We start from the raw sequence: 14,531 nt of genomic DNA, 5'->3' as shown, positions 1-14,531 counted from the left end.
TTTTGATGAGCTGGAATGAATCCGGGTTCATTCCTGAAGAAGCGAACAGGCCCTTAGGGTGTCTTGCCTCTTCCAATAGCTCTTTTCCGATAGCTGAAGCAACCCCTTGAGAGAAAGTAAGACCTTTGTATATTGAGAAAATTAAAGAAGTGATAATTTTGCAGTTAGTAGCCTCATTAGTGCATAGAGTGACATGTGTGCATCTAACACCCACATTAAGTAAGCTTGTCATGGTCAAGTGAGAGTCTAATGTAAATGGCTGAATTTTGTATGAGATCAAATAAACAAATAATTACGTAAATAAACAACAAATAAATGTCTCACAAGTTGTTGGTACCTCCAGAGGGTCGGCTTATATTGCACATTGAGTTTGATTGATGCAACTTTTCACAGCTTCATTCCAAATGAATAATCGAGTAAATCAAGCATTAGGAAAACCAGTACACAGGAGGTTTTGCGTTTGTCAGAGCAGCGCCTGACTCTTTTTTTTCTTCTTCTAATAAGCACATTCAGATCCAGATAAGAACATCACATCTCTCAGTCATCTACATTGCAGCTTTCACCAAAGGTGAGTGTGTTTTGACATATTGTGTCATGTGCTGATGTGCATGTGTTTAACAAAATTAGGAGAAAAAAGGGATGGCATTGCACCATATATTATCAGGATTCAATCAGAAAGGTAAGGAACCGGCAGCCTTGTGTAAAACCTGGTATGCATTCCACTGTATCATCCACTCATCTTCCATGTTAGGCAATTATCATGTATCAAAGTCAGCTGGAATGGAAATATCTGGCAAACAAAATTGTGAGCCAAATTTGTAACAGGTTAAAAAGCAGCGGCATAGGAGTCCCAGTTTGGTATGTTGGCTGTTGCTTCATTGACCATTTTCACAAGTGTCACCTGTGCGCAACACAAAAATCCGTGGCATGGGTTACTAACTATTACAAGAGTTGTAGAGTATAACAAACTGGGTTCAAAGCAAAGAATCATTGCCATGTTCTGTGTGTCACTGAAATGTCTCAACTATATAAGATAATTGTTGGGATTTATGACAGACAACTTTTTTATCATAAGAAAATGCCTCATATAATTCTGTGATAAAACATACAAAATATTTAAATAATTCATAGTAGCCTTAAGTGCTTCAGTCATCTTCCTTATTGCAATTTCAATGGCTAATTGGCTGTAATAATATGTTTTTTCCTTTTGCTTTTTATGTACCACAATATACTAACAGTTTCATACTAGTACTCAAAAGCCTAGATTGCCAATGAAACATTGTTTCACATCCGAATGAAATGGAACACAAATATTCGAACAAAAATGTCAAATATTTGCTGTTGAATGGGAAAAACCCTAACCCTAGAATAGGGTTGGGCAGTGTATTAATAGACCAAATAACTGGGCCAGGCCCATTACAAGAGACGGGTATCTAACACCCCCCCGCAGTCACAACTCTATCCTGTACAGATGTTGAGACTGGATCGAAAGTCCAAAAATACACTCGACGGTAACCCCTTGGTGAAGATGTCGGCGAACTGCAGCGTGGTGGGGACGCTGAGAACCCGAACGTCACCGGCAGCGACACGCTCGCGGACGAAGTGCAGGTCGATCTCCACATGCTTCGTGCGCTGATGTTGTACAGGGTTGGTGGAGAGGTAGACCGCGCTGACGTTGTCGCAGTAGACGAGAGTGGCGCGCTGGAGGGGACTGTGGAGCTCGTGGAGGAGCTGGCGCAGCCAGGAGGCCTCGGCCACGCCGTTGGCCACAGCACGGTACTCGGCCTCAGCGCTGGAGCGAGAGACGACGGGCTGACGCTTGGCGGCCCAAGAGACGAGGTTGGCGCCCAGGAACACGGCGTAACCGGAGGTGGACCGGCGCGTGTCGGGACAACCAGCCCAGTCAGCATCGGTGTAGACCACGAGCTCCGACGTCGGGGATGGTCGGAGAAGGAGGCCGTAGTCTAGGGAGCCGCGGAGGTAGCGCAGAATCCGCTTGAGCGCGGTGAGATGGGGCTCCCGCGGAGTGTGCATATGCAGGCACACCTGCTGGACGGCGTAGGCGATGTCGGGCCTGGAGAAGGTGAGGTACTGGAGCGCGCCGGTGAGGCTCCGGTAGGACGTCGTGTCGGCGACCGGAGGCCCGTCGTCCTCAGAGAGCTTCGCCTGAGTGTCGACAGGCGTGGAGCAGGGCTTGCAGTCAGACATGCCAGCCCGCTCCAGGATGTCGATGGCGTACTGGCGCTGGTGGAGGAAGAGACCCTTAGGCCGGCGCTCGGCGGTGATGCCGAGGAAGTGGTGTAGGGGCCCCAGGTCCTTCATCGCGAACTCCCGCTGAAGGGCGACGATCGTGCGGTGTAGAAGGTCGGCGGTGGATGCCGTGAGCACAATGTCGTCGACGTAGAGCAGGAGGTAGACGGTGTCGTCGCCGCGCCGGTAGATGAACAGGGACGTGTCCGACTTGGCCTCAACGAAGCCGATGGAGGCCAGGTAGGAGGCGAAGCGACTGTACCAAGCCCGTGGCGCCTGCTTGAGGCCGTACAGGGACCGATTCAGCCGGCAGACCAGATCCGGACGGTCAGCGTCGACGAAGCCGGTGGGCTGGCTGCAGTAGACAGTCTCCGTCAGAGTGCCATGGAGGAAGGCATTCTTGACATCGAGCTGATGGATCGCCCAGTCGCGGGAGAGGGCGAGGGAGAGGACGGCGCGAACAGTGGCGAACTTGACGACGGGGCTGAATGTCTCGTCGTAGTCCACTCCGGGGCGCTGTGTGAAGCCCCGAAGGACCCAACGGGCCTTGTAGCGGTCGAGGGAGCCATCCGAGGTCAGCTTGTGGCGAAATAGCCACTTGCCGGTGACCACATTGGTGCCTGGTGGACACGGCACCAGGTCCCAGGTGTGGTTGGCCAAGAGGGCCGCGTACTCCTCCTCCATAGCACGACGCCAATGTGGGTCGGCGAGGGCAGTGCGAACGGAGGAGGGCACCGGGGAAGCGTCGGGTGGAGTGCTGGACGTGTCAGCTGCCAGGATCAGCCGGTCGACGGGGCGAAGAACGCCAGCGGCGCGCCGAGTCACCATCGGGTGGACGTGTCCGGGGTCGCGGTGGATGGCGACCGGGTGGTATACGGACGGCTCGGAGTGGACCGCCGGAACGTCGAGAGCGGCGGGTGTGGCCAGCTCGCGGCGGTGATAGACGACGGCGGGGTCGGCGAAGCGGGTCGCGCTCGTCGACGGGCCCGAGTCGGGGGACGCCGAGGTAGTGGCGTGGCCGCGGCGGTGGTAGACGAGCGTGGGGTTGGCGAAGCGAGCCGGGTTCGACGGGGCCGCGCGTGGCGCAGGCGGGGTCGACGGGGCCGCGCGTGGCGCAGGCGGGGTCGACGGGGCCGCGCGTGGCGCAGGCGGGATCGACGGGGCCGCGCGTGGCGCAGGCAGGATCGACGGGGTCGCGCGTGGCGCAGGCGAGGTCGACGGAGCCGTGCGTGGCGCAGGCAGGATCGATGGGGCCGCGCATGGCGCAGGCATGATCGACGTGGCCGCGCGTGGCGCAGGCGGGGTCGACAGGGCCGCGCGTGGCGCGGAAATGGGCGCGTGCTGTGGCGTCGTGGCTGCACGAGGAGCAGGTAACGGCGCAAGACGAGGCGCCAGGGGTAGGGGGGAAACCGAGTCGGACTCGAGGAGGGAGTCAAGATCGGTGGGTGGGGTGGAGCCTGCAAGGGGAAACACATCTTCATCGAAGACGACGTGACGAGAGATGATGATGCGGTGGGAGGTGAGGTCCAGGCACCGATACCCCTTGTGGTCAGGGGAGTAGCCGAGGAAGAGGCAGCGAGTAGAGCGAGGAGAAAGCTTGTTAGGGGCGGTAGCGGAAATGTTAGGGTAGCAGGCACAGCCGAACACGCGCAGGTGGTCGTAGGAAGGGGTTGTGCCGTACAGGGCGAAGTGAGGTGTAGGGTGGCTCACCGCCTTCGAGGGAAGACGGTTGAGGAGATGTGTGGCGGTATGAAGGGCCTCTGCCCAGTAGGTGGCAGGGAGAGACGCCTGAAAGAGAAGGCAGCGGATCATGTTGGTGGTGGTGCGAATCATGCGCTCGGCCCGGCCGTTCTGAGCAGAGGTGTAGGGACACGAGAGACGCAACTGGATGCCGTGAGTGAGGAAGAAAGAGCGGGATGCGTTGTTGTCGAACTCGCGACCATTGTCGCACTGCAGGGCACGAACCGGGCGCCGAAACTGGGTGGATACCCAGGCGAAGAAGTGAGTGAGGGTGGTAAACGTGTCGGACTTCAGCCGAAGGGGGAAAGTCCAAAGGAAATGGGAGTAGTCATCCAGAATGACCAGGTAGTATTTGTAGCCGGAGAGGCTAAGGACAGGAGATGTCCAGAGATCACAGTGGACAAGATCAAAGGCTTGAACAGCCCTGGACGTGGAAGTGGAAAAGGGAAGACGGGAGTGACGGCCGAGCTGACAAGCATGACAGAGGCGCTCAGAAGAGCCCCGAGTGTATGATATGTCGGAGTGGCCGGAAAGCTGGGACATGACGTCAGGTCCAGGGTGCCCGAGGCGACGGTGCCAAATGGCGGAGGAGGTGGTGGTAGTAGTAAGTGCAGGAGATGAGGCTACTCTGGTGTGGGGAGTGGAGGGCAAGTGAAGAGAATAGAGGGGGCCGGAGCTGTCACAACGAGCGAGCACAGCATGTGTGGGAAGGTGACGTATGGTGAGGCCCCAGGGGTCGAACTCCATAGAGCACTGGTTGTCACTAGTGAAGCGACGCACCGAAAGGAGGGGATGAGTCAGTCCGGGAGCAACAAGGATGTCGTTAAGGCAGAATGGTCCTGGAAGAACCGATGTACCTACTGAGGTGACCGGGAGGGTGGAACCGTTGCCGACGACGATAGAGGTAGGATGTGAGGGGTGGGGTGGATGGGAGTGGAGTAACGAATTAGTGGTGGGGGTAGTGTGGAAGGAGGCCCCGGAGTCAACCACCCAATCGGTGGTGGTTCGGGAAGGTGGAAGTGGCGAAGGAAAGGTGTGAGCGGAGAGGGCCAAAGAAGGTGCCCCGACAGAGGCACTAGAATGGGAGGGAGATGACACGGGCTCAACCGCTAGGGAGGCGATCGCAGCACGTGGGAAGACAAGCGGGCCAGGCACGTGACGACCCGCCTGAGGGTGGACCTCGACGCAGTCCCGAAGAATAGGGTTCCAGACTGGATCGAAGGACACGAACATGCCCCGGATGAGCTGACCGTCGTGGAGGAGAACACGCACAGCCACGAGAGCGGCGGGCGAGGTAAAGCTCATGGCGACCGGTGCAGGAGGGTCAAGGCACTGCGGGAGCCGGGGCGTGGATAGCCGGCGCAGGACAGCAGGGGCGCGGGTCCTCCGGGCGAGGGCTCCCGGACGGCGCGGGGTCGACGGGCGCGAGCAGAAAGGGCGCGGTTGCCGGTGGGGGCAGCAGCGCCTGAGCTGGTCGGGGAAGCTGGCGGCGGCTGGGGCACGGCCTGCAGGGGGCGGCGGCAGGGGCGCGACCTGAGCAGCGGGCCGCCGACGCGGTGGAGAAGCGGGGTGTCGGTCGGCCACCGCGGGGGAGCGGCAGCGGGTCGCGCAGGGGCAAGAGCAGGGGCAGGGGCGGAGGTAGGCTGCCGCAGCTGCAGCTCCCGCAGCCCCCGACGCAGCCGGCCTCGACGGCCTGGGCGCGCGCAACGGCGAGCGCGAGGAGGTGGTCCGGAGGCCCGAGATGGCGACGGCGCGAGCAGAAACGCCGGGCGGCGCCGACCAGCAGAGGAGGGCAGACCGGCGCAGGGGGCAGACCGGCGGCTGAGGGCGCGTCAGGACCTGTGGGTGGGGGCGGCGCGTGGGGAGAAGGAGCGCGCGACTGGATGCGCGCAGGTCGGGGCCTGGGGTCGCGGTAGCAGGGCCGGTCGGGCGCTCGGCCGCGGCGGTTGGCTCCCTGGCGCGCGGCGGGCAGCAGGGCTGCTGGGCAGCGGCGGCGGCTGGAGAGCAGCAGGGCTGCTGGGCAGGGCGCTCGGCCGCGGCGGTTGGCTCCCTGGCGCGCGGCGGGCAGCAGGGCTGCTGGGCAGCGGCGGCGGCTGGAGAGCAGCAGGGCTGCTGGGCGGCGGCGGCGGCTGGAGAGGAGAAAAGAAAAAAAAACTACAGTGGCTCTGGTACCATGTTGAATGGGAAAAACCCTAACCCTAGAATAGGGTTGGGCAGTGTATTAATAGACCAAATAACTGGGCCAGGCCCATTACAAGAGACGGGTATCTAACATTTGCAAATAGAGCAGAACCATACCACACTTTGAGCTACACCATGTGGTGGTAACGGCAAATTTCTAGGTGGAGGTTTGTCCGTGTATGATCTCTTGTCAAATCTCCATTCTCCAATTTTGCCATAAGTCAGCTTACCCTAGTGCAAAAGAAGAACATGCTATAAGAACAGAATCATGAGTCAGATTCCCTGAAGTTCTGCATCATAATATGAATCACATACCGTCATGTCATAATCACAGCCATAAGTATAATGAATAATAAAAGAATCACCAACTTCCAAGTCCCAAGGTGGCTGAAAACAATCAAATTATCATCTAAGAACAGAATCACACAACTTCCTGAATCCTGCTATGGATGGCCACAAGATATAATCAACCGAATTCCAAACCTGAATCATAAAGTCCTTGCGTAAGATGTTGCCCACTCCATGGAGAGCAGATGCCACGGCATAGGCATACCTGTTCCCCAAAAACACAATACAAAAAAAATTAGATCCCTACTCACATTATGAATAAAATAGCATAGAACATGGGATGCATAAACAGACCAAAATATTTAGACAATAAAAATTGATTGCATGACATTACATTTCAAGAACCCAGCCAAAAGATTTATCTGCGTCAGGATCTTTTTTCATTGCTAATGAAACATTCATCCAAGTCGGTGCAATCCTTCCAAGAGATTCCTAGAAAAAGATGAAAGTAATAGGATCATTTCTGTAATTTCAAGTAGATGCTTTGTGTACATTGAAGAAAACAGCTCACCTTCTCAATAATGACAGGAGAGTTTCCTATAGGATCAATCTTAGTGATTGGCCCCTTGTCTTCAGGGAAGAACTTACGCAACACATTCTCATATTTTTTAGGCTCAATGTAAAAGAAAGGGAAAGCTGCTGCCTGACCATCTCTCGACAAGTTTGGGATAGGCTTGACAATTATGTGATCTGGCTCTGCCATCAAAATATAGCTGCACATAGTATGAAATTAACTAGCTATTGAGTCTGGGCTCTGAAGGGTGATTATTGCTTCTCAAATAAACTAACTGTAAACTTACTCTTCCTTTATGTCTGCTTTCTGGAGCCACTGAACAAATGCCCATGGCCTATTGAGAACGATGTATCCCTGAGATTTAAGATGAACACTGTTAGGAGAAAATTCCAGCAGCATCTAGTTTCTAGTAGTAAAATTGAGCCACAAATTCCTGTATGCTCTAGAATTGCTAATTCTTTTTGGACAACTCGAATTGGTAATTCATCAAATTACTTTGCAACAATGAAAAATCAGCAATGGACAGGATACAGAAAAGCAGCAATGCTTGCAGTTCACAACAGGCCGCCATGATGGCATGGCTACAGCTGACCATTACTAGCAACTGGCATACCACATCAATGATGATTTTTAACTCTCTTCAGACGCAATATGATGAAAAGCTGGTATCAGCAGGTTCCAGTCATGTTTACAAGCCTGACACTACAAGCCTTTTCACCATATGATATCCTAGCTGCCAATCTGAACTTGGCCCTCACTATTTTCTCATTTCATGTGTCCACATTCTTTTACAGAACAAACTAGCACAGTTGTTATTTGTCCAGATGTTTTATGTTTTCATGATTTTTTCAGTGTTTCCAAACCTTGTGTCCAATATATTTGCCTAATCAGATAGCCACACGTGTTGGAACACCTATGTCACATTGCAAGTGGTATTTGGCGCATCCCAAAAGAAATTGGGACAGCTGCGTCCAAGTCGGTCACTGACGCCCACACCTGTGTCCATATGTAGCAATGGATTCCTTGACTCAAAATTTCCAGTGAAGCAGGCGCAGGACTGCGGGACTTTGCAAGGACATTGGATTTGTACATGGTACTTGCAAATGATAATGGAGGATATGAAACTGAAGCCATACAGCCAGACAAAGCAGACCACTTTGTATTCATAGCGGCAATGTAAGGCTCTTGCAATCAATCAATTTAGGTGGGGGATTCTCTCCCCTTCAGTCGCCCTTAAAAAAACGAAAGGAAACCACGCTAGATGCTAGGTACTCCAAGAACTACTGTGAGGTTCTCACTTTTCTGCTACTCAGTTAGCAACTTTATATTATTTGTTTTGGTGGGGATATTCAGATATCAACTGATATCACGAAAAACTGAAATGTCTTGCGTGTACCTTTTGAAAATTGAAATATCAACTCAATCACGGAATCTCACCTTAACTCCTTGAGAAACATGGGAGTAGGCATTTTCTCGATTTCGTATAATTTGAACAGTTAGATTTGTCCACAATTCCAAGTTACCAGCAACAGCAAACCAAAGAGACAACATAGGAAACAATGAAACATGACTAACTTTGCCGTTTCGCGAAGCAAAAAGCAACAATACCTGATCCCCATCGGGGAGTGGGTCGGCGACGAATGTGGGGATCTCATCGACGAACTCGTCGGGTTTCCCGGAGTGCAGGATCCTGGTGAACCCGCCCATCTCGTCGCCGCCCGGCGCCCGGCGCGCCTCCTTGAACCAGTGGTACATGACGCGGCACTGCCACGTGTTGTACGCGGACCCTGACGCGGTCACCGCGGTGTGGAACGCCCTCCGCCTGGCGGACCCCGCGGCGCCGAAGCGGCGGGAGGCGGTGGGGAAGGAGGAAGGGAGGGGCTGGAGGGAGGAGTGGAAGGAGATGAGCACGTTGTAGGTGAGGAACGCCGCGGAGAGAGCCACGAGGACCAGCGTCAGCGTGCCGCCGCCGCGGCCGCACGGCGCGGCCATGGCGGGGCGCGCGGGCGAAGGGACGGGCGCTCTTGATTGAGGGAGAAGGCGGCGGAAGTGACACTGAAACGGCCCAGTCCCGAGTGTGCAGTGTTTGGCAGTTTTGAGTTCTCGTCTCGTGATGCGAGTTTGTCGAAGACTTGCAGAGCTGGTTTCTGGAGGGATTATACTAAGATTTTTTTATATATAAATATGATTCAGATATGTACTCCAGTACTGAATTCATTTTTGATTTTAGAGCTTTACTCTACCTATATATCTATATATCTGTATCTATAATATAACATAGTATAGTGTAGTATAATATAATATATTTATGTTGAGCACAGAAAAAGATCTGGTTCGCGGTCCGGACTGTCCGCTGTAGTGGCGCAGACCGTCCACAAGTACACATAATCAGTTAAGGTTTTGGATTTCTTACGGAATTTGTTGGCTAAATCTGCAGGATTAATTTGAAAACCGACTTGTAATGGGTTGAGACCTCTCCCTTTATATAGATAAAAGGCTACGGCCGATTGAACCCCAACAATTGATCCAATAAAATCTACTTATCGTTTTACCTTATGCATTAAGAGTAGCTCTAGTTTAGCCTCCCTCTACCTCGAATCTTCACCTCTCTTCGGCTCTACATCGACTAGAGACGTCTTCGGTGGTCTGCCGACGCCAAGACACATCATAGGATCTCTCCTCTCCGACAGAGTCCCTCCCGAGAGGCGAGATCTAGGTCTGTTGTGAAGAAGACGACACTCTGCAGCATCGCGGACCGTTTGATCCCCACGTGTGGACCATTCGGACTACGCAGAGGAGGCTCCTGTGCCTAGGTCGTGGACCATTCGCGCCTCCTCAGATAGCACCGCCACGTAGTTCGTTCTAGTGTTTGGCGCCCAGATCGACGCCAACACACTTTTTGTAGACTCCGTTGGGGATCAGGTGTCTAGATCTACTAAATATCAGACCCTCAAATGGTCGGTTCTAAAGATCACACTGATATCTCACTAGACGATATCTTGAAGTCGGCTGTTGAAAGTCTGATGGCCGATGAGCAACAGCAATACAAGGACTACATGCGTTAAGCGAAGGAGAAAATTTTGTCACAATACACGGTGGATCACCATGAGAAGGTTGTCAAACATGGAGAGATCGACGTCGCATCTCTTCTATCTTCACTTCAAGTCCCCAACGTAAGTAAACTCGACGACATCCAATCTATTAAATTGTATGTAGATCAGCAACAGAATCAAATGAAACAACATATTAGAGGGTTAGAAGAATCAATTAGAAAATTAACACGTTTGTTGGAGAAATTTGTTCCTCCTAGTTTTCCATCATATGAAACTAGTAATAGGATATCTATGTCTAATACATCAGCAACAAATGGGGATTCGCAGCCCCAGCCATTATATGGTATACCAATGAACTCATATCCAGAGCAATACCACCACTGTCGTCTCTGCTTGGCAGATCGACACCCCTGGACACGGTCGGACCATCCGAGTTTTTGCTCGGACGGTCTGGCCCTTACACGAACCGTCCGGCTTTCCTTGCCGGGCAGTCCGCGACCGCACCAGGACCACCACGTGGTGCCCCAATAGTAGCAAACACAACCGGACAGTTCGGATTTACCATTGGACAAACATGATATGCATACGTAGAACCTACTGTTGCACATTATGCACCCAATAACTACACACCACATCAGCAGTACGTTCCACCCCCTACATATTTAAACCATAGCGCACCATATGATCACAGGCCGATCAACATTATTGATCGGTCACGGCAAAAAGATCGGCATAGCAACGCCCAACCGAATGTGCCCCACGGCCCAAGGTCCGGTGGTCTGCCACCGGGCGCAATGGAGAAAATTAGGGAAGAGATGGCTGAATTATTTCGAGATAGGCTCGGAGTTAGTGTAGCCAGAGTAGGGCAGTCATATCAAAAGCATATGATCCCCGGTTTGACACTATCATGTACCCACAAGGGGCAAGGATACTCGAGTTTTCTAAGTTTTCTGATGAAAGTGGTAGAAGCACACACGAACATGTAGGTCAGTTCCTAGCACACCTATGTGAATTGCTCGATAGGGAAGCCTTTCGTGTTTGTTTATTTTCTTTATCCCTTACTGGTACCGCTTTTGCATGGTACACCACCATGTCTCCTAATTCCATTAATTCCTGGAATGATTTAGAGAGTAAATTTCATTAGCATTTCTTTTCAGGTGAATATGAATTAGGGTTGGCTAATGTAGCCTCAGTCCGACAGGGACACTAGAAACCGATGTTTTTTAATCCATGTCACAGACAAAGAGCTAGCAAGGCTAGCTTTTAATGGGTTGCTATCCTATTTAAGAGATAAATTAGATGACACTTAGTTCTTTTCAATAGCTCAGCTACATCAGTGGTTTTTGGCCTGTGAAAGTCGATTTAAAGAGACAACAAAATCGACCGCATGTACTATCCATCTAGTAGAGCGTGATAGTTCAGATGATGAATCCGCAGATGTATATACCGCTGAGCTTGTTTTACCAACAAGGCCAAATCTTCTGCATGTTCTTCTTTACATTCGATTCAAAAGAATCGACAAGCAGAGGTTAAATTTTACTTTTAATGTTGCCAAATGCGATAAAATATTTGACGAGCTACTAAAAAATGACAACATTAAATTAACACATGATGTTTCTCCTATGGATGAATTAAAGAGACATGCTTATTTCAAGTGGAATAACTCTTTTTCCCATGCACTAATGATTGTAATGTTTTCGTCGACACAATTGGCCAAAAATGAGGGCTGGATGGTTTTTCAGGAGATGTAAGTGGACACACAACCATTTTCTGTCAATACAATAGAACCCACAAGCAAAAAAGTTTTGGTTCGGCCGCAAATGGCCGATAAAGGCAAGGGAAAAAAGCATCGTCATTGGTGATCATCGCACGTCAAACATATCGCAAAGAGGGATTGCTCGGAAGGCTCCAGACAAGAAGACTAATAAGTCCGAAGGCGTCGAGAGGCAGACTCAATTGAGGAGTCAAGCACGACAACCTAACCCGAGCATCGTGGACGGTCCGACACCTACGCGCAGACGGTCTGGTGCTCAGACAGACGGTCTGGTGCTCAGACAGACGGTCCGGCTGTTTCAGCCGGACATCCGCCCATACTCAGGGGCGTCAGCCTTCACATAAAGAAAAAGGGACACAGGGGCAAAGCAAACATAATGCACATGGTCGGCTGGTCAAAGCCGACCCTACTTTCATTGCTCTCCAAATATGCTAGCAAGAAGACCGTTCTATGCGATCGACCAACAAAGAAACCCTGGTCACCCGCTGAAACAAAATGGCCGAATAAAACGGCTCAAAAGGCGACGCAACAAGCAACGCCTATTCATCGTGTGATGCCATAATACTTTCCACCCGCCTACTCATCGTCGGTATGTTGTCCTATTCAAATGTGGAGTGGTACGGCGACGAACTTGTGGTACATACATAGTTCATCTGCATATTCAGGCTATATTCAGGCTGGGGGCACCTCCATTCTTACCTTTTGATCTTTTGGTCAGATGATCAGGGCCGAGAAGGATGCAATCTGAAACGTCCTTTATGCATTAGAGCTCTATTGAATGATCACTATATTAGATTGAAAAGCCGGTGACTTGCATCAGACTTAGTGCATATGCTTTTGGTTCGTCAACCTCCACTAAAAGGCAGAGGACATATGTTGAGCACGGAAAAGAAAACCTAGCGGACGGTCTAGCCCTGAGACCGGACGATGCATGGTCCGGACTGTCCGCGGTAGTGGCGCCGACCGTCTGTCCGAATTTTTTGCGGGAGTTGTTAGCTAAACCTGCGGGATTAACTCGGGAACTGACTTGTAATAGATCTAGACATCCCCTTTATGCAGATGAAGGGCTACGGCCGATTGAACCCCCACAATCGATACAATCAAAACTACTTATCGTTTTTACCTTATGCATTAGGAGTAGCTCTAGTTTAGAGCTAGTTTAGTCTCCCTCTACCTCGAATTTTCACCTCTTTTCAGCTCTATATCGACTAGAGACGTCTTGGTTGGTCTGCCGACGCTAATACACACCATAGGATCTCTCCTCCTCGACAGGATCCCTTCCTGAAAGCCAGATCTAGCTCCGCTTCGAAGAATACAACGCTCTGCGTCATGGGCGACAACAATTTTAATTATATCTAGTTTTAAAGAGAGAATTGATTTCTTGTCTTTTTTTACATCTGATAATGTTTTTTATTCATATTTAATTTATATGTGATTTAAACTCATAATTTGTGTTCATATACGAGTTAGATGTTAGAATAATATGTATCTAATAACCATACAAAATCTATTTCCTCCAAGAGATGTCGTATAAAGCTCTTGACCTATTGGAATCAATGAGGATCGTCGAACAAATCTTCGAGGCACACAAATACTTCGATCACACACGTCGGTAGTACGTTCGTAGACGGACAGCTGAAGCAGCGTACGTATGCAATCCTGAAGCATGCATACGGCATACCTCTCCAGAAAGAAGAGGCCAGGCATTCAGGCACAACAACACACTCGACGGGAAACTCCTCGCAGTCGCAGGTCGCAGCAGCAGAGTCCAGCCGGCCAGCTCGGCAGCTCGACATCACACCTGCGGCGGCGGGGGCACGGGCATCGTCCTGGGCGAGTTCCACAGCGGCGACGGCGGGGACCACCACGACCTGCCACCCAAAGACCGCCTGCTGTTCCAGATCTCCCTCTGGCCACGGGAGGCGGCACCGCCCGCGGCGCATGGCTCTGGCTCGTCGTCCCTCGCGCCGCCCCCATCGTCCGCAGCAGCTACATCTCATACGTTAGTTGACGACTCGACGTCGTCGCCTAGCTAGAAACCCAAAACCAAACTTAACTTAGTCGCCGGAATGTATGTACCGAGAGGACGCGAGGAGGAGGAGCAGACTGCTCTGGCGGCGCAATAAGACCACAGGAGGACGGCGACGGCGACCGCGAGCGTCCAAGCAAAGAACCTGCTGCGACTCATGGCGACCAGAGCTGGCCAGGGCGTCGTGAGCCGGCTGTCTGAGAGATTGACGCGCGTTAGCGCTTGGAACTTGGAAGCGTCTCAGACGGGACTGGGAGTCTCGTCAGCTAGCTTTGGCCGGTTAATGTACTTGCCGACCGGATTGGGATCGATCGATGCGTTGCGACTTGCGAGGGTGTCGACCGCCGAACTGCCGAAACCGATCTGGATTTTGGAGCTAAGCAGGCTGGCTAGTAGGTAGTAGGTATTTAGGTGATTGTGTTGGGTGTGTCCTCTACAGCCGGTCAATAGAGACTGGATTGGGCTTAACCCAACTATCGTTCCTTTAATCGGGCCCTTGATCGGGAGGACCCATACTAATCTCGGTTGGAGCCCCCAGACACACGATGCTATATATATATATATAGGACTAATGGGTCGCAGGAAAGACTAACGCTAGTACCTCACCCCAAAACCCTAGTCCTCAGAGGCCCCCATCGCCTA

General features: G+C 51.7%; 2 protein-coding genes across 2 annotated transcripts; both read right to left on the bottom strand.

Annotated features, from left to right (window-relative positions):
- Positions 1-283: 283 nt before the first annotated feature.
- Positions 284-9,138, bottom strand: LOC100276855 (uncharacterized). Its single transcript, NM_001371579.1, has 8 exons — positions 8,642-9,138; positions 7,320-7,387; positions 7,031-7,232; positions 6,854-6,951; positions 6,655-6,724; positions 6,487-6,558; positions 6,289-6,402; positions 284-901 (listed from the first exon to the last, which is right to left on the bottom strand). Exons 1-8 carry the CDS (start codon positions 9,023-9,025, stop codon positions 827-829), a joined length of 1,083 nt encoding a protein of 360 aa, NP_001358508.1. The 5' UTR covers positions 9,026-9,138; the 3' UTR covers positions 284-826.
- Positions 9,139-13,333: 4,195 nt separating this feature from the next.
- Positions 13,334-14,253, bottom strand: LOC103637991 (uncharacterized). Its single transcript, XM_008660991.3, has 2 exons — positions 13,940-14,253; positions 13,334-13,849 (listed from the first exon to the last, which is right to left on the bottom strand). Exons 1-2 carry the CDS (start codon positions 14,046-14,048, stop codon positions 13,656-13,658), a joined length of 303 nt encoding a protein of 100 aa, XP_008659213.1. The 5' UTR covers positions 14,049-14,253; the 3' UTR covers positions 13,334-13,655.
- Between the last annotated feature and the right edge of the window lie 278 nt (positions 14,254-14,531).

This window comes from Zea mays, chromosome 9 (assembly GCF_902167145.1).
Source record: "Zea mays cultivar B73 chromosome 9, Zm-B73-REFERENCE-NAM-5.0, whole genome shotgun sequence".
NCBI lineage: Eukaryota > Viridiplantae > Streptophyta > Magnoliopsida > Poales > Poaceae > Zea > Zea mays.
Note: the sequence above shows the minus strand (reverse complement) of the source record. Positions and strands in the feature narration are given on the sequence as shown.

Coding starts and splice junctions, on each gene's coding strand:
- LOC103637991 (XM_008660991.3), bottom strand. CDS start 14,048: ATGAGTCGCAGCAGGTTCTTTGCTTGGACGCTCGCGGTCGCCGTCGCC. Junction 13,850..13,939: donor CTCCTCCTCGCGTCCTCTCG/GTACATACATTC, acceptor TATGAGATGTAG/CTGCTGCGGACGATGGGGGC.
- LOC100276855 (NM_001371579.1), bottom strand. CDS start 9,025: ATGGCCGCGCCGTGCGGCCGCGGCGGCGGCACGCTGACGCTGGTCCTC. Junction 7,388..8,641: donor CACTCCCCGATGGGGATCAG/GTATTGTTGCTT, acceptor CTTAAATCTCAG/GGATACATCGTTCTCAATAG. Junction 7,233..7,319: donor AAAGCAGACATAAAGGAAGA/GTAAGTTTACAG, acceptor TACTATGTGCAG/CTATATTTTGATGGCAGAGC.